General features: G+C 44.7%; 1 protein-coding gene across 1 annotated transcript in view; it reads left to right on the forward strand.

Moving 5' to 3' along the window:
• The window catches only part of FAM227A (family with sequence similarity 227 member A), a 64,121-nt gene that overhangs the window by 24,973 nt on the left and 13,813 nt on the right, over positions 1-25,335 (forward strand). The window contains exons 11-15 of the mRNA XM_010343460.2: positions 1,637-1,716; positions 9,844-9,931; positions 11,972-12,066; positions 22,150-22,307; positions 24,939-25,091. Coding sequence (XP_010341762.1) covers positions 1,637-1,716; positions 9,844-9,931; positions 11,972-12,066; positions 22,150-22,307; positions 24,939-25,091 — 574 coding nt within the window. The remainder of the gene's footprint in view (positions 1-1,636; positions 1,717-9,843; positions 9,932-11,971; positions 12,067-22,149; positions 22,308-24,938; positions 25,092-25,335) is intronic.

Genomic DNA, 25,335 nt, shown 5'->3' on the forward strand with positions numbered 1-25,335 from the left:
AAACCCAGGCGCCCTGTGGCAGGGCCAGGGAGCCCCAGAATCAGGGCTTCTGCCTGGAAAGGTTTGTGTCTTTGCCCAGGAAGGAATCCAAGGATGAGCTGGTTGTAGAAGAAAGCAGCTCACCTTGACTATTGCAGCCCTCTGGCAGCTTCTGAAGAGCAGGGCTACCCCATAAGCAGTGTGTGGAGAAGAGCAGCTCAGGGGCAGAGTTCTGCAGGCTCCTTTATACCCACTTTTAATTACAGGCAAATTAAGGGACAGGTTATTCAGAAATTTCTGGAGAAAGGGGTGGTAAATTCCAGGTCCAGTCATTGCTAAGGAATGGATAAACTGTCCTGATGCTGGTGGGCATGCCTTATGGAGACAGTCTTCAATTAGGTCTGGAATAGAGTTCCGCCTCCTACCTCACCTTCTTACTATCTAGTGGGAAATTCAGGCAACATAACTGCCCTGCAGGGGATTAGGCACTGCAGTGGGGAATCGAGAGGGGTAAGGCAGCAGGGGGAGGTATACCCAGTCCAGCCCTGAGAAGGTTAGTACGTGGCATTCGAGCTGAGATTTGAAGAGAGTGTTGGTCTGAAGACCCACAGCGTCAGCATCTCTCCAGATCAACTGACTCTCACCCTGCAGTTTATCAAGATTTCCAGTGATCTAGAAGCACATTCCAGTTTGAGAAGCCCTGGTTTAGGGCACAGAGGAAGAGAATGCCTGCAATCCTAGGAGCAGAGCACGGTGATCGTTATTAGCTGGAAATTACAGTAGCGATAACTTACTCAGGGTCAGACACTTTTACCTGTTAGCTCTCCAGGCATTTCCATTTCCTGACCCCTTCATAGATATGGTTTCCCTGAGGTCATCATGCATGCTCAGGGAGGATTTTCTTTTCTTTCTTTTTTTTTTTTTTTTTTTTATTTTGTGCAGCAGAGTCTCTGTTGCCCAGGCTGGAGTGCAGTGGCATGATCTTGGCTCCCTATAACCTCTGCCTTCCAGGTTCAAGCAATTCTCAAGCCTCAGTCTCCCAAGTAATTGGGATTATAGGCATGCACCACTACACCCAGCTAATTTTTGTATTTTTAGTAGAGACAGGGTTTCACCATGTTGCCCAGGCTGGTCTCAAACTCCTGAGCACAAGTGATCCGGCCACCTCAGCCTCCCAAAGTGCTGGGATTACAGGCGTGAGCCACCATGCCTGGCTGACTTGAGGAGTTTTTTCAAAGTGAAGAAAAACCTAACCCATAAGTTATGTGAGTTTAATGACATTTTAATGAATATTAAATTTAACGGCTATGAGTTTGATAGATTGCTTCTTAAGCATTTAAGCATTTCAGTTTTTCAGAGTTCTGAATTGGTTTTTCTTCTGAAGCCAGTCCTTTTTTTCCTGTGGGTTGAGTGTCTGCCCTGTGCACAGGGCTGTGCGCACATTATTTCCTTTCATTGGTGTGTCAGCCCTAGAGGGAGATAGTGTTCACAGTCCAACAGGATCAGGGTAACTTGCCCCGCATGTGGAGTCAACAGAGAGACTCTAGTTCTGGTGGGTGTCACTCTCTCCAGAAAGGAGGCTGTCTCAAGCTCCTGGGCTGCAATCTTCATTGCCCCATGACAAGAGGTACTAATAACAGCTTTTCTCCTTGTATAGGAAGAGAGTTTTCTTTGTTTACTGGTAAGAGAGCCTTTTTCCAGAAGCCAGCCCAGAGCAGGAAATTCTACCGCCCTCAGGTAAGTGGGGAGGCACAGACCAAGATCCCTTGGGCCCCAGGCCCCGTAAGCTTCAGAAATCCTGGGTTCTTCTGGAGCATCAGTGGCCTCCTGTTGTGTGTCTCTGTACCCTTTGCCCAGGTCTACCCCATCTTCTAAGTAAGAAGCCCCGGCAGGCCTCCAGGCCTCAGTGCAGCAATTGAGAAGAGAGAGGGAAGGAATCAGATTTTCAGTGTAGGCTGCAGTGCGAGATGCTTTTACTTATTTTTTTTTTTCTCTACTAATTCTCTTGGCAAACCTGAAACTAGCAGTCATCCTTGACACCTACTTTCTCCTCTGCCCTATTGATGTTCCTAGATGTACCTCCCAGAACCACTGGCTTCTTGCTCTTCCACTTCTACCACCCTAGTTTGAGCTCCCATCACTACTGCAGTGGCACCTAACTGCTCTCCCTCAGCTTCTCAGACACCTCTAGGGCCATCTTTTCAACGTGCAAAGCTAAGTACATCATCCCATCACCACCTGACCCTATCCTATCCCCACACCCTAAAAACCCTACTTCCAGGCTGGACACAGTGACTTGTGCCTGTAATCCCAGCACTTTGGGAGGCTGAGGCAGGCAGATCATTCGAGGCCAGAAGTTCAAGACCAGCCTGGTCCACATACTGAAACCCCATCTCTACTAAAAATACAAAAATTAGCCAGGTTTGGTGTAATGCACCTGTAGTCCCAGCTACTCCGGAGGCTAAGGGATCAGAATTACTTGAACCTGGGAGGCAGAGGTTGCAGTGAGCTATGATCACACTACTGCACTCCATCCTAGGTGACAGGGTGAGACTTGTCTCAAAAAAAAAAAAATCCTACTTCTCAGCCAATAAAACAACACCCTCCACACCCCAGAAGGCTTCCTCTAGCCTTTGGGGTAGACTGATCTGGCTCAAGCCCTTCTCCACCATCCTGGACTCTCAGGGGTCCTGCCGCAGAAGATTTATTTCAGTTCCTTGTATACCATACTCCTTTCCTATATGTGGCCTCTGTACCTCTTGTTCTTCTTGTCCCAGGTAAGCTCCCATCACCACTGCCATTGTCATTGTCACCATCTCCTCCCAACTTCCAGAGACATTAGTAGCATGCAGTTAACCAAATGTCACATATAAAAGCCTATTTTTTTTTTCCAAAGAGCTGGAAAAAAATTAAAATCCAGGGCATGGTTTAGCAAACTATGAATCAGACCTTCCACTGCCAGTTTGTTTTTTTTTTTTGAGTCAGAGTCTCTCTCTGTCCCTCAGGCTGGAATGCAATGGCACGATCTCGGATCACTGCAACCTCTGCCTCCTGGGTTCAACTGATTCTCCTGCCTCAGCCTCCCAAGTAGCTGGGACTATAGGCGCACACCATCACACCTGGCTAATTTTTTATATTTTTAGTAGAGACGGGGTTTCACCATGCTAGCCAAGCTGTCTCAATCTCCTGACCTTGTGATCAGCCCGCCTCAGCCTCCCAAAGTGCTGGGATTACAGTCTTGAGCCACCGCTCCTAGCCTCACTGCCTGTTTTTGAAAATAAAGCTTTATTGGCACACAGCCATGGCCATTCATTTACTATTGTCTACAACTACCTTTGCACTGAAACAGCAAAGTTGAGTACTGGTAACAGAGACTTTGTGACCTGCAAAGCCGAATATTTATCATCTGGCTCTTTGCAGAAAAAAAATCTGCCAAACCCTAGTCTAGGAGATACATAATCAGTCATCCTTCCATGGCAGTTCAGGTTCTTGTAGGGAGAGAAAAAAAAACCTTTTATTTACCCTCTTAGGCAAAGTATATGGAGCCCTACAAGTTAAACTGACAAAAGATAGACAGTTTAACAGAAGAAAGGCATTCAAATTTTATTTGATGTTAATATTTTTACATGACACAGGGCTTCATAGGAAAATAGTGAAAACCTCAAAGAAGTGGCTAGGTCTGATAGTTCACATACCACCTTAACAAAGAGCAATTAATTGTGGCGATGTGACAAGACAAAGAAAGAGAGGTTTGGGCTTCTAGGGATGGTAAATTGTGGGAAAGTAAATATATGGGGGAAACTAATCTAATGGAAGATAAGGATTATTTCAGTAAGATTTGTATATGCAGACTGAGGGGGTGCTATCTCCAGTGATAAGTTGTCTCTTCTTCCTGGTATGGGAGATGGGAGTGGGGGACAGCTTCACAAAGGGAAATTTCTGCTTTGCTTTTAGATGGAAAGTGGGATTGTAAAGAGCTCTTCCTGCATCTGCTGTTTCTCAGTTGCCTTCAGCTCGAAATAATTCTTATGTCAGAGTGACCTATTTTGGGATGGCAGATTCTGACCCCCTTCACTGTCATCCTCAGGGTCAGCTTTCTGCCTCTCTGGGCTGGATGAGGTTTCTTGTTATATGGGCCAATGTCCCTTTCCTTCAGAGCCCTCATGTAATTATTTGGTCATTACCCTGATCATGGCTGTTTCTCTCACTGATCTTTTTTTTTAAATTGGTTTATTCTTTTAGAGACAGGGTCTCACTCTGTTACCCAGGCTAGAGTGCAGTGGTGTGATCATAGCTCACTGCAGCCTCAACCTCCTGGATTCAAGTGATCCTACTGCCTCAACCTCCTGAGTAGCTGGAACTACAGGTGCGTGTCACCATGCCCAGCTAATTAAAAAAAAAAAATTTTAATTTGCTGGGCATGGTGGCATGTGCCTGTAGTCCCAGCTACTCAGGAGGCTGAGGCAGGAGAATTGCCTGAACCCAGGAGGTGGAGGTTGCGGTGAGCTGAGATCGCGCCATTGCACTCCAGCCTGGGTAACGAGCGAAACTCCGTCTCAAAAAAAAAAAAATTTTAGTAGAGATGGGGTCTTGCTATGTTGCCCGGGCTGGTCTTGGACTCCTAGCTCATGCAGTCCTCCCACCTCAGCCTGCTGAAGCACTTCAGTTATAGGTGTGAGCCACTAGGCCCATCCTCCCAGGTAATCTTTAAACCCTAGGCAACATTCCCACTTCTAGTACCTGAATGCCTCATTTCTAATGACATGCTTCCTTAACAAATGGTACCTGAGGCTTGATTCATTAAGACAGCCCCCTCCTCTGTTTGGTCCAGGGTTGGTAGTGTTTCCACTCTAGAACATTCTCCAAAGGGAGGTTTGGGATGGGTAAAGGGTGTACCTTTTTTTTTTTTTTTTTTTAATTTTTATTTTTTATTTTTTTGAGACGGAGTTTCGCTCTTGTTACCCAGGCTGGAGTGCAATGGCGCGATCTCGGCTCACTGCAACCTCCGCCTCCTGAGTTCAGGCAATTCTCCTGCCTCAGCCTCCTGAGTAGCTGGGACTACAGGCACGCGCCACCATGCTCAGCTAATTTTTGTATTTTTAGTAGAGACGAGGTTTCACCATGTCGACCAGGATGGTCTCGATCTCTTGACCTCGTGATCCACCCGCCTCGGCCTCCCAAAGTGCTGGGGTTACAGGCTTGAGCCACCGCGCCCGGCAAGGGTATACCTTTCTTTTGTAAAGTGGTAAAAGGCTGTTGTGAATGCCTGCACATACTCAGGACAATTCCTTCCAGGAAGCATTTTGAAAGGCAAGCTAAGGATCTGGAAATTGATGTTCTCAGAACTGTCAGTCCCATTAGTCCTTGGAAAGTCTTCATGTCCCCACAGGGTTTGAAGATCTCTAGTTAAAAATCTGTTCTTGGCAGGGCACAGTGGCTCACACCTGTAATCTCAGCACTTTGGGAGGCTGAGGCAGGCAGATCACTTGAGGTCAGGAGTTGAAGACCAGTCTGGCCAACATAGTGAAACCCCCATCTCTACTAAAAATACAAAAATTAGTTGCTCGTGGTCACGGGCGCCTGTAATCCCAGCTACTCAGGAGGCTGAGGCAGGAGAATTGCTTGAACTTGGGGGATGGAGGTTGCAGTGAGCAGAGATCACACCTCTGCACTCCAGCCTGGGCAACAGTTGTTGCTGTTCTATCTTTTTTTACCTCCTAGAACAGACCTAACACAAAGAAGACACTTAACAATATTTCTGGACTTGGTGAATGAGGTCATCTATGTAAACTCTTGGCCCTGTGCTTAGTATATGATGATGCTCTGTAAATGTCAGTTCCCAAAAAGCACAGATGAAACAGGTGCTGCAGAAGAACAGCCATCACTCAGAGACCAATACCAAAATATTATTCAGTGTTTGGGTACTGCCTGTCACAACGGCTTGAAACAAATGTGTGTTCTTTGTACTGAAATACATAAACTCTTCTGACAGTTATTTCAGGAACTTAGTTAAGAGATTCCATTTACTGCCCCCAAAATAGAAATAATCAAAAACTCTGGAACCTTGAGCACAGCTGAAGTTTTAATGAGCAAACCAGGATAGAGGGAGTAATTGGGTTTTGTGGTGGGGATAGAGCCTCTCTTGTCAAGAGCAGACACATTTTCCCTTCTGCTCAATGAAAGCCCTGGCTGTGTTCAAAATATTCTTTTCATGGCAATCATCTGTCTGAGAGTCCACAATTCAGAGGAATGAGCTGCAATTACTTCAGGTCTGTGACCTGCTGTCTGCCCCTCTCTTGTTTAAGTGTTAGGGATTTGCACAGTGGGAATGAAAAAGTACCAAACCACAGAACTGGCTTCTGCGATGAGACCCAGCTATCAATTAGGACACCTGCCTATTAGAGACTGAGTCATTTGTTCATTTAATAAATATTTTTAAAGATAGAACAGTTTTAGGAAATGGAATCTGAGGGAGAAAATGATAGGGAGAGAGAAAAACCAGGGAGATGAAAAGGGCAGAGGGCAGGATATTCTCCCCTGCCTCTTTGTACAGTGCCTCAACTCTGTCTCCCTTTCCTAGCTCCCAGGTCCTAAACCTGAAGAAAGAAGTAGTTGAGAGACTGGACTATCAAATTAGGCACGGATTAGAATCCTAGCTCTTAGCCTGGCCAACATGGTGAAACCCTGTCTATACTAAAAGCACAAAAATCAGGTGGGTGTTGTGGCATGCACCTGTGGTCCTAGCTAGTTGGGGGGCTGAGGCATGAGAATCTCTTGAACCTGGGAGGCAGAGGTTGCAGTGAGCTGAGATTACGCCACTGCACCCCAGCCTGGGCAGCAGAGTGAGACCGTATCTCAAAAAAAAAAAAAAAAAAATAGAATCCTAGCTCTCAGATGAGTCATTTTATCTCCCTGAACCTCAGTTTTTCTTATCAGTAAAATGGGTACCTAGAGAAGTCAGTCACAATGTGGGCATTAAATATGATCTTATATGCAAGCATTCAGCAAACAGCATAGCATAGAGTAAGAACTCAGTAAACATGAGCTCTTATATTATACAAGGGTGATACCTAGAGGAACACAGCTGGAGATTAGGAAAAGTGATGTCTTTGAGCCAGGAAGGCATACATTTCAGGACCCCCAGCATCTGTGAAACCCAGTTGTACACCTTTCCCCATTACATATGTCAGGTGCAAATATAGATTATTAGGATCCTGGGCTTTGTCTCTGGGAAGATGATGAGATGGCTAGAAACTACATTGTCAGGGTCCAAGGACATCCCTGGGCTGAGACCTTGGACATAGGTCCTTGCAGGGGACAGGGAGGGAATATATATATACATATATATTCTGTTTTTTGTAGACCCAAAAAGGAAAAAAAGGCAGTGAAAGAAGACCACTGTAAGGAGGAATCATTATCAGTTCTCAGTTGCAAACAATAGAATCCACTCAAGCTATTTTAAGCAGAAAGAAATGTATTAAAACTGGGTTTCTCCATGTTGGTCAGGCTGAGGCAGGAGAATGGCTTGAACCCAGGAGACGGAGGCAGCAGTGAGCTGAGATCGCGCCATTGCACTCCAGCCAGGGCAACAAGAGCGAGACTCCATCTCAAAAATAAATGCTTCATTGAGCCCTGGGAGTGTTTCCCTTGCAACCACTTTAACACTATAAAAATCAGTAGCTGTTGGACAGCCAGCTGCATGATGTCTGGGAAGTTCTTTCAGCTTTCTCCTGCCCATTCAAATATCACATTTCTATAAAAGCAAACGGTTGTTGTTGAGGCTGGTGGACTGCTTGTCTGCCACTTGGTGGGCCATCTGTTTAACATTGCCAAACTCCTACTCATCCTTAAAGACAGAATGCAAGTGTCTTCTCTCCTTGGAAGCCCTCCAGCTCTCGCCCAGACAGAATCCAGCTCTAGCTTCCCGTGATACTCTCCTCACACTGTTTGTGGCCAACTATGAGTTGTTTCCCAATATCCCTTGTCCCCTTCACCTATGAAAAAAAACACTTCTGATTTTTTGCTGGGCATGTACCTGGCCAAAATAAAGAGTATATTTTCTAGCCTCCCCTACCTCTGTGTGTGGCCATGTGACTAAGATCCAGTTAATGAAATATAAGTGGATGTGTCATGTGGCAGTTTCTGGAAACTTTCCTTGAAAAACAGCTTTATCTCTTTGTCCTTTCCTCCCTCCTGCTGCCTGGAATGTGAACGTGATAGCAGGAGCTTCAGATGCCTTCCTGGACCCTAAAAACATGGCCGGGTGCGATAGCTCACACCTGTAATCCCAGCACTTTGAGAGGCTGAATCAGGCAGCTCACTGGAGGTCAGGAGTTTGAGATCAGCCTGGCCAACATGATGAAACCCTGTCTGTCCTCAAAATACAAAATTAGTCGGGTATAAGGGCACACACCTAAAATCCCAGCTACTTGGGAGGCTGAGGCAAGAGAATTGCTTGAACCCGGGAGGTGAAAGTTGTAGTGAGCCAAGATTGCACCATTCCACTTCTGCCTAGGTGGCAAGAGCAAAACTCTGTCTCAAAACAACAACAACAACAACAACAACAAAGGTCTTATGAAACCTGGAACCGTGCTCTGGAAGAAGTCAGAATCTGTCCAGGTGCCGTGGCTCATTCCAATAAGCCCATCACTTTGGGAGGCTGAGGCAGGAGGATCACTTGAGGTCAGGAGTTTGAGACCGACCTGGCCAACATGGTGAAACCCCATCTCTACTAAAAGAACAAAAATTAGGTGGGCAGGGTGGTAATCCCAGCTCAGGAGGCTGAGGCAGGAGAATTGATTGAGCCCCGGGAGGCAAAGGTTGCAGTGAGCCAAAATTGCGCCATTGTACTCCAGCCTCAGCAACAGAGCAAGATTCCATCTAAAAAAAGACAAATCAGAATCCCTGAGGATTTAGCACCACCAGTGCTTAGAAACACTGTGTGAGCCCAGGCTTGCCTGCCTTCAGACTTTATGTGAGAGAGAAATTTCTTTATTTGTTTTTATTTATTTATTTTAAGACAGGCTCTTGCTCTGTCACCCAGGCTGGAGTGCAGTGGTGCAGCCATGGCTCACTGCAGCCTTAACGTCACAGGCTTAAGCAATCCTCCTACCTCAGCCTCCCAAATAGCTGGGACTACAGGTGCACACCAGTATATGCTTGGCTAATTTTTTTTTTTTTTTTTTTTTTTTTTTTGGTAAAGACAAAGTCTCTTTATGTTGTCTAGGCTGGTGGGAGAGAAATTTCTACCTATTTTGAGCCACTGTTATTTTGAGTCTCTGTCACATTCAAACATAATCCTAACTTCTGTAACCTCTATATAACAAATACAGGATGCCTGCCACACTTAAGTGTAACTATTTACTGTTATCTCCCCTGCTCGATGGGAAGCTCCTCAAGTCGGGCTCAGTTTCATTGTTTGCCCAGTGCAGACACATTAGTAGTTGCCCAGTGAAACATTTGCTGAAAAAAGTGATTGTATAAAGGATGATAGCAATGTTTTTGGAGCACTCACCAGGAGCACTCATGTAATTTGCATACATTAGCTGACTTAATCCCACAAGGAAACCAAAGTGGTGAAGAGGTTTGATGACTTGCCTCACATCACTGGCTGTTGAGTGAGAGAATAGGGACTGGAACCCTGGTTGGCCTGGGTCCCAGCCCATGTGTTTTCCACATCAGCCACTACTGTGTGCCATGCTCCTGAGAGGACCTGAAAAGTCATCCTCTACATGTTCCTTTGCTGAGAACAATAAGAAATAGCAAAGAAATTGTATTTATTACTTTTTTGTATTTCTCTGACTACCAACTTTATTTTGTTCTCTCTCTCTCTTTCTCCCCCTCTCTCTCTTTTCTCTCCTGAAGTCTTTTAGTGCAAATTTACCCAATGAAAAAGCCTCTTCGGCCAAGCAGAACTCAGAAAAAAGTTCAGAAATACAGAACACTGCAAAAGGTATGTTGACTACCAAAAAGGGTAGACTGAGTAGACTGAGTTATTATCTCCAAAACCCTGGTTTCTTGAGTTAGTTTGAACAGAATTTGCTACCCTACTCTATACTTGGAGTTCCACCCTGGGCCTTGGCACCAAGTAGTATTTTATGAAAGGATGCAATTGTCTTTTCAGTTCAGCAAGCACTGATTAAGTTCCACTTTTGTGGTGTTGGGGTCAGTACAGTGCTAATATCTGTGGGGATGAGAGGTTGTTGACACTAGAAGAAAATAAATTTAAGACATGCTGACTGCTCCTCTCCCCCACCAGAAACCAGTAATTACTAAGGTTGGAAGTAATTTGCACCCAGGTCTTAATCTATAAAGGTGACTTAGTGATAGCACAGAGAGGTCAGTGCCATTGAAAGAAAAGTTCAATGTTGCTTGCAATTCCCCTGGAAATTCCCCCTGGAAATTGTGAGTAACATTAAACTCAACACACCATACATTCAGGGCCAGCGGGGAGGCACCAGTGCTGGTCAGGAGGCAGAAAGGAGCATGGAGAAGGGATAGGCCACATTCTTTTTTGATGTTTCATTAGGAAAGACAAAACAAGGCTTGGTAACTAGTTTAGGATTAGCTGGGTGCAGTGGCTTACACCTGTAATCCCAACATTTTGGGAGGCTGAAGCAGGAGGACTGCTTGAGCCCAGAAGTTCAAGACTGGCCTGAGTAACATAGTGAGACCCTATCTCTACAAAAAAAAAAAAATTAAAACTGGGTACTGTGGGTGCACATCTGTACTCCCAGCTACTAAGGAGGCTGAGGTGGGAGGATCTCTTGAATCCCGGAGGTTGAGACTGCAGTGAGTCATGATTGAGCATTTAATGAATATTTACTATATGCCAGGTACTATGCCAAACCTTATACAAACAGCCTGGGTGACAGTGATACCCTGTCTCAAAAAAAATTTTTAAAGTTTAGAATTGGCTGGGTTGAATAATTCCAGTGGGTTCTAGGGCATAGGGGCTGTCCCTAGTTGGCTTGGTGTGTGAGTTAGATAGAGTTGGTTCAGAGTGTGGCCTCTGGATTGTGGGAGAGGTGTATAAGCAACTTTGTCTGTTAGTCTAGTGCTGTAATTAATGGATGGCAAACAGACAAATACAGAATATAAGAAAACATACTCTTAAGTATCATTCTAGGTATTTTTTTTAAATTTTTTTTTTATTGCGACAGAGTCTCACTGGCGTGCAGTGGCATGATCTTAGCTCACTGCAACCTCCGCCTCCTGGGTTCAAGCAAGTCTCCTGCCTCAGCCTCCCAAGTAGCTGGGATTACAGGTCCACGCCACCACACCCAGCTAATTTTTTTTGTGGTTTTGCTAGAGATGGGGTTTCACCGTGCTAGCCAGGCTGATCTCAAACTCCTGACCAAGTGATCCGTCCATCTCGGCCTCCCAAAGCGCTGGGATTACAAGCATGAGCCACCATGCCCAGCTGGGTAATTTCACTCATGATTATTATTTCACCTTTATTCTTTTTCTTGAGGGAGAAATGGAGGCTCAGAGAAGTTAGTATGTGAATTATGTCTCAGTAAAACTGAAAGAAAAAGCCTAGGGACCACTGAGGTTTAGCTAGGGCTCTAAATAGAGGTAAATATTTGCAGGAAACTTTGCAAGTCCCCCAGAGTTTACATATGTATTCAATTAATGAAAACCCATGTGTCAAAGAGGAATTGCCAAGGGAAATTAGAAAATATTTGAACTGAATGAAATGAGACCTTCTTTTCTAATATGAGCATTTATTTAAGGCTAGAGGCTTCCCTCTAAACTGCTTTAGCCGGGCACAGTGGCTCACACCTGTAATCTCAGCACTTTGGGAGGCCAAGGTAGACAGGTCACTTGAGGCCAAGAGTTTGAGACAAGCTTGGTCAACATGGTGAAACTAAAACTGTGAAATTTAACTGGGCATGTTGGCACACACCTGTAGTTCCAGCTGCTCAGGAGGCTGAGATACGAGAATTGCTTGAATCTAATGGTCATTTTCTTGCTCATGTCACCTTGACAGAGCATCATTTTCAGACCCTGGTCTTGAAGAAACCCACAGAAGAAGTCAAGAGAATATCAGAAGCAAGAGAATGTGAGAATATGTTTCCTAAAAAGGTGAGCACATGATTGGAAATTTAATAGTAAAGGTGATTTCAAAGGAGGTGAGAGTTATTATAAAATGATAATTAACATTTAATGAATATTTACTTTTTAAAATGAATATTTACTATATGCCAGGTACTATGCCAAACCTTATGCAAACTTTATTTTACTATCACAGTCCTCTGAGATAGTTACTATTGTTAGTCTCCAGTTTATTAATGAGCAAAGTGATTTTGAGAGCAGGTACCCAATTTGTCAAATAACACAAAGCAAGCAAATGATAACAAAAGTAAAAAAATAAAGGCTGGACACGGTGGTTCATGCCTGTAATCCCAGCAAATTGAGAGGCCTAGGCAGGTGGATCACTTGAGGTCAGGAGTTTGAGACCAGCCTGCTAAAAAAATGCAAAAATTAGCTGGGCGTGGCGGCATGCCTATAATCCCAGCTACTCAGGAGGCTGAGGCAGGGGAATTGCCTGAACCTGGGAGGCAGAGGTTACAGTGAGTTTGCAGGAAACTTTGCAAGTCCCCCAGAGTTTACATATATATTCAATTAATGAAGACCCATGTGTCAAAGAGGAATTGCCAAAGGAAATTAGAAAATATTTGAACTGAATGAAGTGAGACCTTCTTTTCTAATATGAGCATTTATTTAAAGTGCTACTGCACTTTAGCCTGGGCAACAGAGCGAGATTCCCTCTTAAATAAATAAATAAATCGCAGATAAGTGATAAAATCAAGATGTGCATGCAGATCTGACTGGCTCTGAGCCTGAGCTCTCAACCATCGACCCTTTCCTGCAGCACAGCACCCAGCACAGGAAAGGTACTAGTATCATTCTCTCCTCTTCCCCTTCCCCACAAACCTCGGTGGATGGTAGTTTACATCAGTAGAAACTTCAGTCTTGTGTAATAGGACCTGAACAGGGTGAAATGTTTGGGAGCTTCCAGCTAGCAAGGGAGGCAGGACATAGAATTTGGGCTAAGTAAAATGAGAAATGTAGATTTTAAGTTTTTTGTTTTGTTTTGTTTTGAGACGGAGTCTTGCTCTGTCACCCAGGCTGGAGTGCAGTGGCCTGATCTCATCTCACTGCAACCTCTGCCTCCCAGGTTCAGCAGTTCTCCTGCCTCAGCCTCCTGAGTAGCTGGGATTAGAGGCATGTGCCACTATGCCTAGCTATTTTTTTTTTTTTTTTTTTTGCATTTTTGGTAGATAGAGGGTTTCATCATGTTATCAGGCTGGTCTCAAACTCTTGATCTTGTGATCCACCCACGTTGGCCTCCCAAAGTGCTGGAATTACAGCCGTGAGCCATTGCACCCAGATGATTTCTTGTTTTCTTTGTTTTTTGGTTTTTTGGATACAGAGTCTCACCCTGTCACCCAGGTTGGAGTGCCGTGGTGTGATCTCGGCTCACTGCAACCTCTGCCTCCTGGGTTCAAGTGATTCTCATGTCTCAGCCTCCCAAGTAGCTGGGACTATAGCATGTGCCACTATGCTGGACTAATTTTTATATTTTTAGTAGAGACAGAGTTTCACCATGTTGGTCAGGCTGGTCTCAAACTCCCAACCTCAGGTGATCTGCCTGCCTCGGCCTCCCAGAATGCTGGGATTACAGGCATGAGCCATCACGCCCAGCCTGGAAATATGTTTTTTATTCTCTTGGATAGATACCTAGGAGTGGCATTTTTGGGTTATATGGTATCTCTATGTCCAACTTTTTGAGGAGCCTCTAAACTATTTTGCACAGTGCTGTACCATTTTACATTCCTACCATGTATGAGGTTTCCAGTGTCTCCACATTCTCACCAACACTTATTTTCTGTTATTTTTATTATACCTCTCCTAGTGGGTGTGAAGCAGTATTGTATTGCGGTTTTGACTTGCATTTTCCTCAGTGACTAATTCTACAGAGGAGCTTTTCATGTGCCTAGTGTTCATTTGTCTGTCTTCTCTGGGGAAATCTCTATTCAAATTAGTTATCATTTTTTGATTTGGTTGTTTGTCTTTTTGTTGTTGAGTTGTAAGAGTAGAGCCAAAATTTTACCATGCAGTCTTACTCCTGATCCCATGCTGTAAATCAGTCTCTACTCACTGCAGTGTGTCTTAGAGAATGGTCCATATGAGAGCACAGCGAGATCTAGCAGGTTCTATTTTCATGGTTCAAAGATTCATTCACATGGTCTGTTGGTGGTCATGTAAGCACTTCCAGTTTTTTGCTATGTAAACACCGCTGCTTTGAACATCTTTGTGGGTATGTGTGCGTTGTTGTGTTGTGTTTCTTGGCTCACATATTTAAGAATACATGTAGGAAAGATTTATATAAGTGGAATTGCTAGATCTTTTTTTTTTTTTTTTTTTTTTTGAGACCGAGTTTTTGCTTTTGTTACCCAGGCTGGAGTGCAATGGCACGATCTCGGCTCACCGCAACCTCCGCCTCCTGGGTTCAGGCAATTCTCCTGCCTCAGCCTCCTGAGTAGCTGGGATTACAGGCACGCACCACCATGCCCAGTTAATTTTTTGTATTTTTAGTAGAGACGGGGTTTCACCATGTTGACCAGGATGGTCTTGATCTCTTGACCTCGTGATTCACCCGCCTCGGCCTCCCAAAGTGCTGGGATTACAGGCTTGAGCCACCGCGCCCGGCTGGAATTGCTAGATCTAAGTATGTGCATCTTAAATTGCTCTCCAAAGAAATTATGCCTTTTTTTTTTTTTTTTGAAGTGGGGTCTCATTCTATCCCCCTGGCTGGAGTACAGTGATGCAATCACAGCTCACTGCAGCATCAGCCTCCTGGGCTGAAGGGATCCTTCCACTTCAGCCTCCCAAGGATCTGGGACCACAAGCACTTGCCACCACAACTGGCTAATTGTTTTTTATTTTTTGGTAGAAGTGGGATCCCCTTATTGTTACCCTGGCTGGTCTCAAACTCTTGGGCTCAAGAAATCCTCCCACCTCGGCCTCCCAAAGTGCTGGGATTACAGGCATGAGCCACCGCGCCCATCCAGAAGTTCTTAATTTTTATAGGCATATTTAGTGGTAGTCTTTTATGGCTTCTAAATTGCATTTCTTGCTAAGCTCCTTATTGTTCTAAAATTATATAAAACATCTTGGGGCCGGGCGCGGTGGCTCAAGCCTGTAATCCCAGCACTTTGGGAGGCCGAGGCGGGTAGATCACGAGGTCAAGAGATCGAGACCATCCTGGTCAACATGGTGAAACCCCGTCTCTACTAAAAATACTAAAAATTAGCTGGGCATGGTGGCATGTGCCTGTAATCCAAGCTACTCAGGAGGCTGAGGCAGGAGAATTGCCTGAACCCAGGAGGCGGAGGTTGCGGTGAGCCGAGATCGCGCCATTGCACTCCAGCCTGGGTAACAAAAGTGAAACTCCGTCTCAAAAAAAAAAAAAAAAAAAAAAAAAAAAAATATATATATATATATATATATATATATATATATATAAAAAGTGAATATTAGTTGCCCTTCTTAAAACTCCTTTAGCCATTCTACCATTTGCCAGGGCATCTTCTTTCAGTTTTCTCCACTTTCCTCTCTCCCTTTCTTTCTTTCACCCAAACTCCTGCTCATGTCTAGTGCAGGGCAGAAGCTTTCCTTTGCCTTCAGTCACGCTGGAGGCTTTCACCTGCTTACCAGGTGGCTTGTTCCATGTCTCCCAAGGAAAAGACAGCCCTGCCCTGTAGTGAATTATGGTACCAGCTGAGACAATTTGTTTGTATTCCTCTAGACTTCCTTCATTTTTTTTTTTTTTTTGAAACCAAATCTCGCTCTGTTGCCCAGGCTGGAGTGCAATGGCATGATCTTGGCTCACTGCAACCTCTGCCTCCCAGGTTCAAGTGTTTCTCCTGCCTCCCAAGTAGCTGGGATTACAGTCATGCCCACCATGCCTGGCTAATTTTTTTGCATTTTTAGTAGATATGGGGTTTTACCATGTTGGCTAGGTTGGTCTTGAACTCCTGACCTCAAGTGATCTGTCCACCTCAGCTTCTCAAAGTGCTGGGATTAACAGGCATGAGCCACCACACCTGGCCTAGACTCCTTTTTAAAGGATTTTTAAAAATATATACCTTGCATTTTTAGATGTTTTGTCATGAGTTTAGGGCATCCTTTAAAATTTTAAAATACATATACCTATGACCTGGTAATTCAGCTTCTAATAATCTATCCTGTAGAAAAGTTCATTACAAGATTATCCCTTACAGCAGGCGTCCCCAAACTTTTTATACAGGGGGCCAGTTCACTGTCCCTCAGACCCTTAGAGAGCCGCCACATACTGTGCTCCTCTCACTGACCACCAACGAAAGAGGTGCCCCTTCCTGAAGCGTGGCGAGGGGCCGGATAAATGGCCTCAGGAGGCCGCATGCAGCCCGCGGGCCGTAGTTTGGGGACGCCTGCCTTACAGCATTAATCTGTACCAGCAGAAATTGAAGAAAACTTCAATTTCAGTAGAGAAATAGGTAAATTTTGAAGTGTCCATAATAAGGATACTCTGCTGCTATGAAAAACCATGAGGAAGATTTACACCTTCTGATATGAAATCAGAAGGGGATTTCATATCAAATCTTTCTGTTATAAAAGACTGTCAGCCAATGACATCTAAAAGTTAATCAAGAAAATGATGGCTCACGCCTGTAATCCCAGCGCTTTGGGAGGACGAGGAGAACACCTGAGGTCAGGAGTTAGAGATTATCCTGATCAACATGGTGAAACCCTGTCCCTACTAAAAAATACAAAAATTAGCCAGCCATGGTGGCGGGCACCTGTAATCCCAGCCACTCAGGAGGCTGAGGCAGAAGAATCACTTGAACCAGGAGGCAGAGGTTGCAGTGAGCTAAAATTGCACCACTTCACTCCAGCCTGGGTGACAGAGTGAGACTCAGTCTCAAAAATAATAATAATAATAATAATAATAATAATAATAATAAAATTAATCAAGAAACTATCAGAGGCAATGTAGTTAGCAAGTGAAAATTAAAGTTGTAAAACATTATGTATAGGGTGATTCCATCTTTATTTTTGAAATATGTTTCTGGTATAAAGTCAGTATGTGCCTGTGGAGGCACAGAAAATATTGTGGGATACACAGAAAAATATTAACACTTAATATTTTTGGAGGGATACAATAAAAATTGGAGGGATACACAGAAAAATATTAATGGTGTTTATTGCTAAGAAAGATGAGTGGGGATGAGGAAAGCTTTTTCTTTTACATCTCTACATTATATGAATTTTTCGCAATGAGAATGAATTTATTTTGTAAAAAAAAATACATAAAGATTTTTGTCTCAGATATGGCAGAAAATTACTATCTAAATGTCAAAATGAGAACCAGAGCAAGAGAGAAGATGGTCCCTCTTCCTATGGCCCCATTGACATGTGTCCAGAGAGTACAGCCAGACTCAAATTGTGTTCAGGAGCCATCGAGGCACTGGGGATGTTTAAGTTGGAGAAGGCCTGAGGGCTCACCTCAGATTTTTTTTTTTTTTTTTTTTTTTTGAGACAGAGTCTTGCTCTGTCTCCCAGGCTAGAGTGCAGTGGCACAGTCTTGGCCCACTGAAACATCTGCCTCTCAGGTTCAAGCAATTCTTCTGCATCAGCCTCCTGAGTAGCTGGGACTATAGGCCTGTGCCACCACGCCCGGCTAATTTTTGTGTTTTTAGTAATAATGGGGTTTCACCATATTGGCCAGGCTGGTCTTAAACTCCTGACCTCATGATCCGCCCACCTTGGCCTCCCCAAGTGCTGGGATTACAGGCGTGTGCCACTGTACTCGGCCTCTCCTCAGACATTTTAAGGACTGTCATGTGACTCTGGAGAAAGATGGATTGGAATTGTAGACAACGTGATTTTAATCTAGAGTAAGAAAGAGCTTCCTAAGAGTCCAAGTTGTCATTTTCAAACCCACTTTGCATCTGGCTGTGCTGCAGTCTGCTGGGTTTTGTTCCAGCTCCGGCTCTCAAACCAAGTCATTCCTCTTCCTAGATCTCTGATGCCAACCCCTTAATGCTAAGTCCTGCTTTGCTTATTTATTTGTTTATTTATTTACTTATTTATTGAAACAAGGTCATACTCTTAATGCTGGGTCCTGCTTTGCTGATTGATTGATTGATTGATTGATTGAGACAGGGTCTTGCTTTGTTGCCCAGGCTGGCACGATCTTGGTTCACTGCAACCTCTGTCTCCCAGGTTCAAGCAATTCTCCTGCCTCAGCCTCCCAAGTCGCGAGGATTACAGGTGCATGCCACCATGCCCAGCTATTTTTTGTATTTTTAGTAGAGACTGAGTTTTGCCATGTTGGCCAGGCTGTTCTTGAACTCCTGACCTCAAGTGATCCTCCTGTTTCAGCCTCCCAACGTGCTGCAATTACAGGCATTAGCCACTGTGCCCAGCCTCCTGCTTTGCTTTCTATCTGCTCCTTAGGTCTGATGTTCCAGAATATCTCTTCCCTTGCCCACTGCTCCTTCTTCACCTAGTGATGTGGCTATGAGCCAGCCCTTCCCATTTCTATGCCCAGGTCCCTGTACCCAAATCCCCTCCCCTGCCTCCTGCCTGGGAGGAATAGGATACTTAATGACAGTGGTACTGGATGTTTCAGAAGGTAGCATGTTCCTTGTCTCCAAAGTTGGGGAAGCAAAAATGTGCATTTACCTGTTGAGAATATTCCTGAAAGGATGTGTATCACTTGGATTTCTTTGCTTATAAGTAACAAAGTGTCTCTGGCCAACTTAAGCAAAAGCTGAAAGAACATTGAGTAACTAAGGAGTCTGGAGAATCAGTCCAGGGACCAGAAGAATGAAGGTAGTTGCAGCCCTCGAACCATCTCTTCAAAGTGACATCTCTGGAATGGGGAAACCTCCACATTTTCAGTCCATATTTTACTCTACTCAAAACTCAGAATCCGAGGAGCAGAAGTTTTGAATGGCCAGACTATTCCAGGTGCTGTAACTGAGTGGTGGGGGTAGGGTGGGGAGCAGTGAAAGGAAGATTCTGACTCCAGAGCCTGTGAAGACTTCTGAAGACCCCTCCTGTGGCTCTCATCAGGAGAGCAAGACACCTGATTTAAAACCCCCTCAGCTGGGCACGGGGGCTCACACCTGTAATCTCAGCACTTTGGGAGGTGGAGGCAGGCAGATCACGAGGTCAGGAGATCAAGACCATCCTGGCCAATATGGTGAAACCTCATCTCTACTAAATACCAAAAAAAAAGAACCTCAAGCCCGAATGCAGTAGAGGGCTGATCACCCCCACAAAAACACACAAGAGTCAGGGGCTGGTAGGAAAGGGAAAGGACGCTGGGTTGCCAGAAGAACAACTCTCAGATAAACCTTGCAATGCATTCGTGGATCCTAGATACTGGACTTTCATAGACTTTGAAAAAATAACCTTTTTACCAAGTAAATTCATTAAAACAAAATTACTGCTGTCATCTCTAGCATTTTATAAAAGAATGTCATTAATATCACAAAGCAAAAAATTTTAAAAGGTTCTTAAAGTGAATCGATTTACTTCATGTCAGACTTAGGTGGATTTTCCCTTGTTTCCCCCATTTCCCTGGTGACCACGCCGCATGGCCCCCGTTAGGAAACAGGGTGTCAGAATCACTAGACCACATGATCCGTAAGTTCCCTACAAACTCCAGGTTTCTTGATTTCAGTGGTATCTTCCTATTAGAACAGTGGTTCTCAACTGGGACAGTTTTGTCCCCTGGGAGACATTGGCCCAGGTCTACAGACATTTCTCGTTGTCACACCTGGGGGCAGAAGGGCATTGGGGGAGGCCAGGGATGCTCCTTAACATCCTACAATGCACAAGACAGCATCCCACAACAAAGAAATAGCCAGCCCCAAATGTCAGTAGTGCTGAGGTTGAGAAACCTTGCTGGAGACAGAATAAATCCCATTAGACAGTTAATTAAATGAAACCCTATCCCATTAGGACAGGATTCGAAAATCGTGTGGTTGGGTGCTCCTGCAGCCTTGATTCATGAGGCAGAATTTTTTGTTCCATTAAAGTATAACTGCTTCTTCAAAATAAAATGTATTGTTTTAAACACAAAAGGAGTATTGACGTTTTTGGAAAAGGGCAGAAGAAAACAAACCATTCTTGGCTCCAGCCTGTTCTCTTTGTGATCTGTTTCCTCCTGGCTGTCTACTAGCATCTCAAATAGCATCTGAAATGGGACTCTTGACTCCCCGACCCCCTGCCCCAGCTGGTTCCTCCGCAGATCATTCCACCTGAGCAGCTGATAGACAAGCCCTCCGAGCCATCCTAGACTCTTCTCTTTCTCACACCCACGTGGAGTTGAGTCTATCGGCAAATCCTGCCAGTTCTCCTTTATCACAGGTTGTAAATTCGCTCACTTCTTACCCCTTGTCTGCAACCACCAAGTCCTGGGCCTCATCAGCAATTCCCCAACTGCTGCAAGGGCCTCCTGACTGCTCTTCTGTGCCCATTCTTAACCATCGCAGTCATTTCGCCTCACATCGGTCAAAAAGCCCTTAATAGATTACTCAGATTATGTTTTACCTCAGCTCAGAATCTGCCAGTGGCTTCCATGACCCATAGAAAAAAGATCCCAGTTCCTTACCATGGCCATGGCCCCTGCTCCCTCTGCACCACTCCCACCCCATGTGAGCCTCCTCATTACTGCCCCTCAATCAAGTACATATTGGCGGCTGGATCTGTTGCACCTGCTGTCTTCTTAGCCAGGAGCAACTCCTGATAGACCGTGCAATGGCTTCCTCCCCAACGGCATTCAGGATCCCTGAGGTCTCACCTCCTCACAGCCTTGGAAGCCCAGTCCTCTTCTTAGCTTTCTCCATACCCTGGCCTGCTTGATCTTATTAGTATTCGTCCAACTATAATGCAAACTCCATGAGGGCTGGAATTTGTGTTGTTCTCTGCGGAATCTCCAGCACCTAAAATAGTATTTACACATAGCAGTCACTCAATACATATTTGCTGAATCAATTATTAACATTAGGCTCACGCCTGTAATCCAAGCACTTAAGGAGGCTGAGGTGAGAGGATTACCTGAGGTCAGGAGTTCCAGACCAGCCTGGCCAACATGGTGAAACCCTGTCTCTACTAAAAATACAAAAATTAGCTGGACGTGGTGGTGGGCACCTGTAATCTCAGCTACTTGGGAGGCTGAGACAGGAGAATCGCTTGAACCTGGGAGGTGGAGGTTGCAGTGAGCCGAGATCATGCCACTGCACTCCAGCCTTGGCAATAGATTGAGACTCAGTCTCTGTCTCTGTCTCTGTCTCTGTCTCTGTCTCTCTCTCTCTCTCTCTCTTTCTCTCTTTCTCTCTGTGTGTGTATATATATATGCACACACATATATATGCTTTATATATACAATCTGAGTATACATATACTTTATATATTACAATCTGAATGTGTGTATATATATATAAATACTCATATACATAACACTATCAAACTTTGCATCTCAGTATTTAAAATATATTTACTATTATACCTGAAGCCCTAAAAACTTTTTTTTTTTTTTTTGAGACAAAGTTACAATCTTGGCTCACCAAAACTTTCACCTCCCTGGTTCAAGCGATTCTCCTGCCTCAACCTCCTGAGTAGCTGGGATTACGGGTATTCGCCACCACACCTAGCTAATTTTGTGTTTTTAGTAGAGACTGGGTTTCTCCATTTTGACCAGGCTGGTCTCAAACTCTCAGCCTCAGGTGATCCACCTGCCTCAGCCTGCCAAAGTGCTGGGTTTACAGGCATGAGCCACCATACCTGGTGGCTGAAGCCTTTTTTAGGTTATCAGCTCTTCATGAACATTTTAATAGTGGCATGCCATTCCTTTGGGTAAAGAGATCAGTATCTTCTCCTTGAACATCTAAGTTATTCTCATCTTTTGCTATGTATAGTAAATTGCTGTGGACATCTTTGTGCCTTGGCCTTTTTTTCTTTATTTTGAGTATTCTTCTTAGGATGCATCCTAAAACTAGAATTACTGGATCAGAGGACATGAAAGCTTTGATGCCTTTCTGTTTCTTAATAGATACTGTAAAAATGACAATATCCTTTATTTTTTCCTCTTTCTTTCATTCTCAGTCTTGTACTGCTGGCAGAAGTCCTGAGATGACCTCAAACCTCTTCAACGTTTATGGGAGGAGCCCTCTGATTGTGTACTTTCTCCATAACTATGCCAGTCTGCAGCAGCACGGCAAGGATGTATTAATAGTCAGAAGGGAAAAGACCACAGGCACCCCATATCCTTATCACTGTGGGTAGAGTACACACTGCTCCAGGCCACTGCTTCCTCTTCCCAGTAGCAGAGGTCAGAGAACAGCACGAAGGCCTTAGCACCTTGCCTGGCACACTGTGGGTATTCATCAGAGGTGGCCAGTGGTATGAGCCTCAGGGTCAGAATAATGCTCATCTGAGTTCCAAATCTAGAGCCAGCCTCGTGAACTGGCCGTGAGATCCCAGGGTGTGTCAAATTTCCTTATGTGCAAAATCTCTTTTACACTTACCAGAACTAATGTGCTAACTTGGTGCTCTAACATATATTGAAACTAAATAATGCTTCCAAGACACTCATTGGCCCCAGAGTATGTACTGACCAAGAATTTTGTTGTCCACATATATGTTTCATCTATCATCCTCCTCAGACATGCTCCTCCCTTAGACCTGTCAGCAAATTCCTGGCCCTGTTGCCATTTATCCTAAAGAACTAATAGAAAACTCAGATCTCGGGCGGGGCACAGTGGCTCACACCTGTAATCCCAGCACTTTGAGAGGCTGAGGTGGGCAGATTATGAGGTCAAGAGTTCGAGGCCAGCCTGACTAACATGGTGAAACCCTCTCTCTACCAAAAATACAAAAATTAGCTGGGTGTGGTGGCACGCCCGTGTAATCCCAGCTACTCAGGAGGCTGAGGCAGGAGAATCACTTGAACCTGGGAGGCAGAGGTTGCAGTGAGCTGAGATCACACCACTGCACTCCAGCCTGGGTGACAGAGTAAAACTCACTCCAAAAAAAAAAAAAAGGAAGGAAGGACACATGTTCAGATCTCAAGAAAACAGGTGTGGCATGTGTTGGCATCCTGAGTCTTAGCAGTTTACCATAGGAGGCAGAGAACATGAGTTCTATTTGGAATCAAATTGGTCTATTGGCTCAAATGGACCTGGACTCAGGAACCAGCAACTGAGTGATTTAAGTTCCAGCTTCTCTCTGTGCCTCATTTTTTTCACCTGTCAAATAGGGATAAGAGTACCTGCCTCATAGGTCTGTTTTGCAGATTACAGACACAACAGAGGTAAAAGCTTAGTACAGTGCCTGGCAGATAACAAAGGCTGGGATGACCAATGACTACATGGAGCTCCCCAACAGGAGGAGTTTCGTAATGAACTAGGGAGGACTTTGCATCTACTGCTTCATGGAACTCCACGTCCACACACTTATTTACACATTCTATAGGGAGAGAGTAATAACAACTCACATTTCATAGTGTTTGATTTCTTGCAGCATGTTTTCCCAGACATCACTTCATTGTTCCGTTAAGGCAGTTTTGTGTAGTGGAAGGAACCTGGGTTGGGATACGCAGCCCTAGATTTGAGTCCCAGTTTAGCAACCACTGGCTTTGAGATCTTATGTGCACAGCTCGACCTCCAAGTTCACTATCTTTACTCAGATTTGGATAGTTATACCAAACTTACAGTGTTGTGATGAGGATTAAATCGCTTACACCTGGTGCTACAGAAGTAACTACCATTATTATTAACATCATCTAAAATGGGCATTATCACCTCTGTTTTACAGATATGGAAATGGAGGCGTAGAGGATGACTGATATCTTTTTATTTTTTATTTTTTTTTTGAGGATGACTGATATCTTATCTGAGGTCTCACAGCTTGTGGCGAATGTAGCTGAGATTCTAACCAATCAAGGTGGGTGGAAGGAGGGCAGAGCAGAGGGAGAATTTTTTTTTTTTTTTGAGACGGAGTCTCGCTCTGTCACCAGGCTGGAGTACAGTGGTGTGATCTCTGCTCACTGCAACCTCCTCCTCCCGAGTTCAAGGGATTCTCCTGCCTCAGCCACCTAAGTAGCTGGGATTACAGACGAGCACCACCACGCCCAGCCAATTTTTGTATTTTTAGTAGGGACAGGGTTTCCCCATTCTGGCCAGGATGGTCTCAATCTCCTGAGCTGGTGATCTGCCTGCCTTGGCCTCCCAAAATGCTGGGATTACAGGTGTGAACCACTGCACCCAGCCCTAGGGAGAATGTTTTTTATATACCAGGCGTCTCCAGACTTTTTACACGGGGGGCCAGTTCACTGTCCCTCAGACCGTTGGAATGCCGCCACATACTGTGCTCCTCTCACTGACCACCAGTGAAAGAGGTGCCCCTTCCTGAAGTGCAGCAGGGGGTCGGATAAATGGCCTCAGGTGGCCGCATGCGGCCCGGCCCGTGGGCCGTAGTTTGGGGACACCTGTTATATACAAACGATGGAGAATGAGGCCTTGACTGAAAGAAAAGGAAAGCTAGAAGCCCTTCCTATTCACCACCGTGATAATAAAGTAAGAATTTCAGGTGATAGTCTCAAAAAATACTTCTTAGTCCTGCCTTCCATCCGCAGGGGCAGAGAAGGGCTTTATTCCTAGGTAGAGAACACCTGGCCACAGATAGGATAGCCTCTTCCCTCCAAAGCAGGCCATGGTCAAAGAGCAGGAGAGTCATTTCCTGCTCAGATTTCAGGTATCTTATCCAGAAAGGCAGAGCATTTTCCCTTCTCTGTCGTCCATGCCCCTCCTCCCCATGCACTGTGCTCTCACCACTAATAATGCAGAGTCAACACAGTTCAACAGTACCAGGATTTCCTTGACAATGGAAGCCACCAAGTCCACCCTGATGTATACTGACGTCATCAAAGAGACCCTATGCAGCATGAAGAAGCGGAAAGACAACCTCAATCAGTTGTACCAGCTTCACTGGAGTGAATGGAATTATTTTGACAAGTATCTAAAGGAACTGCAAGACAACTTCTCCAGGTATGGAAAGGGCTTTGGGAAACGCTACTGTTTCAGCACTCATCTTTTGCAGCACATGGTCATCGTCATTTTTAAATGGGTTGGTGGGGGCGGTGGGGGGGGTTCCTTGCAGGTATTGTAAGCACAGTCAGCTTTCTTGCGGTCAAAATATAAACTCCTAATAACAGAGACCAGAGCTTTTTTTGTTATTGTTGTTTTTCTTTTTTCTTTCTCTTTATTTTGAGACAGAGTCTCGCTTTGGTCA

The sequence above is a fragment of the Saimiri boliviensis genome, chromosome 21, assembly GCF_048565385.1.
Source record: "Saimiri boliviensis isolate mSaiBol1 chromosome 21, mSaiBol1.pri, whole genome shotgun sequence".
In the NCBI taxonomy this organism is placed as follows: Eukaryota; Metazoa; Chordata; class Mammalia; order Primates; family Cebidae; genus Saimiri; species Saimiri boliviensis.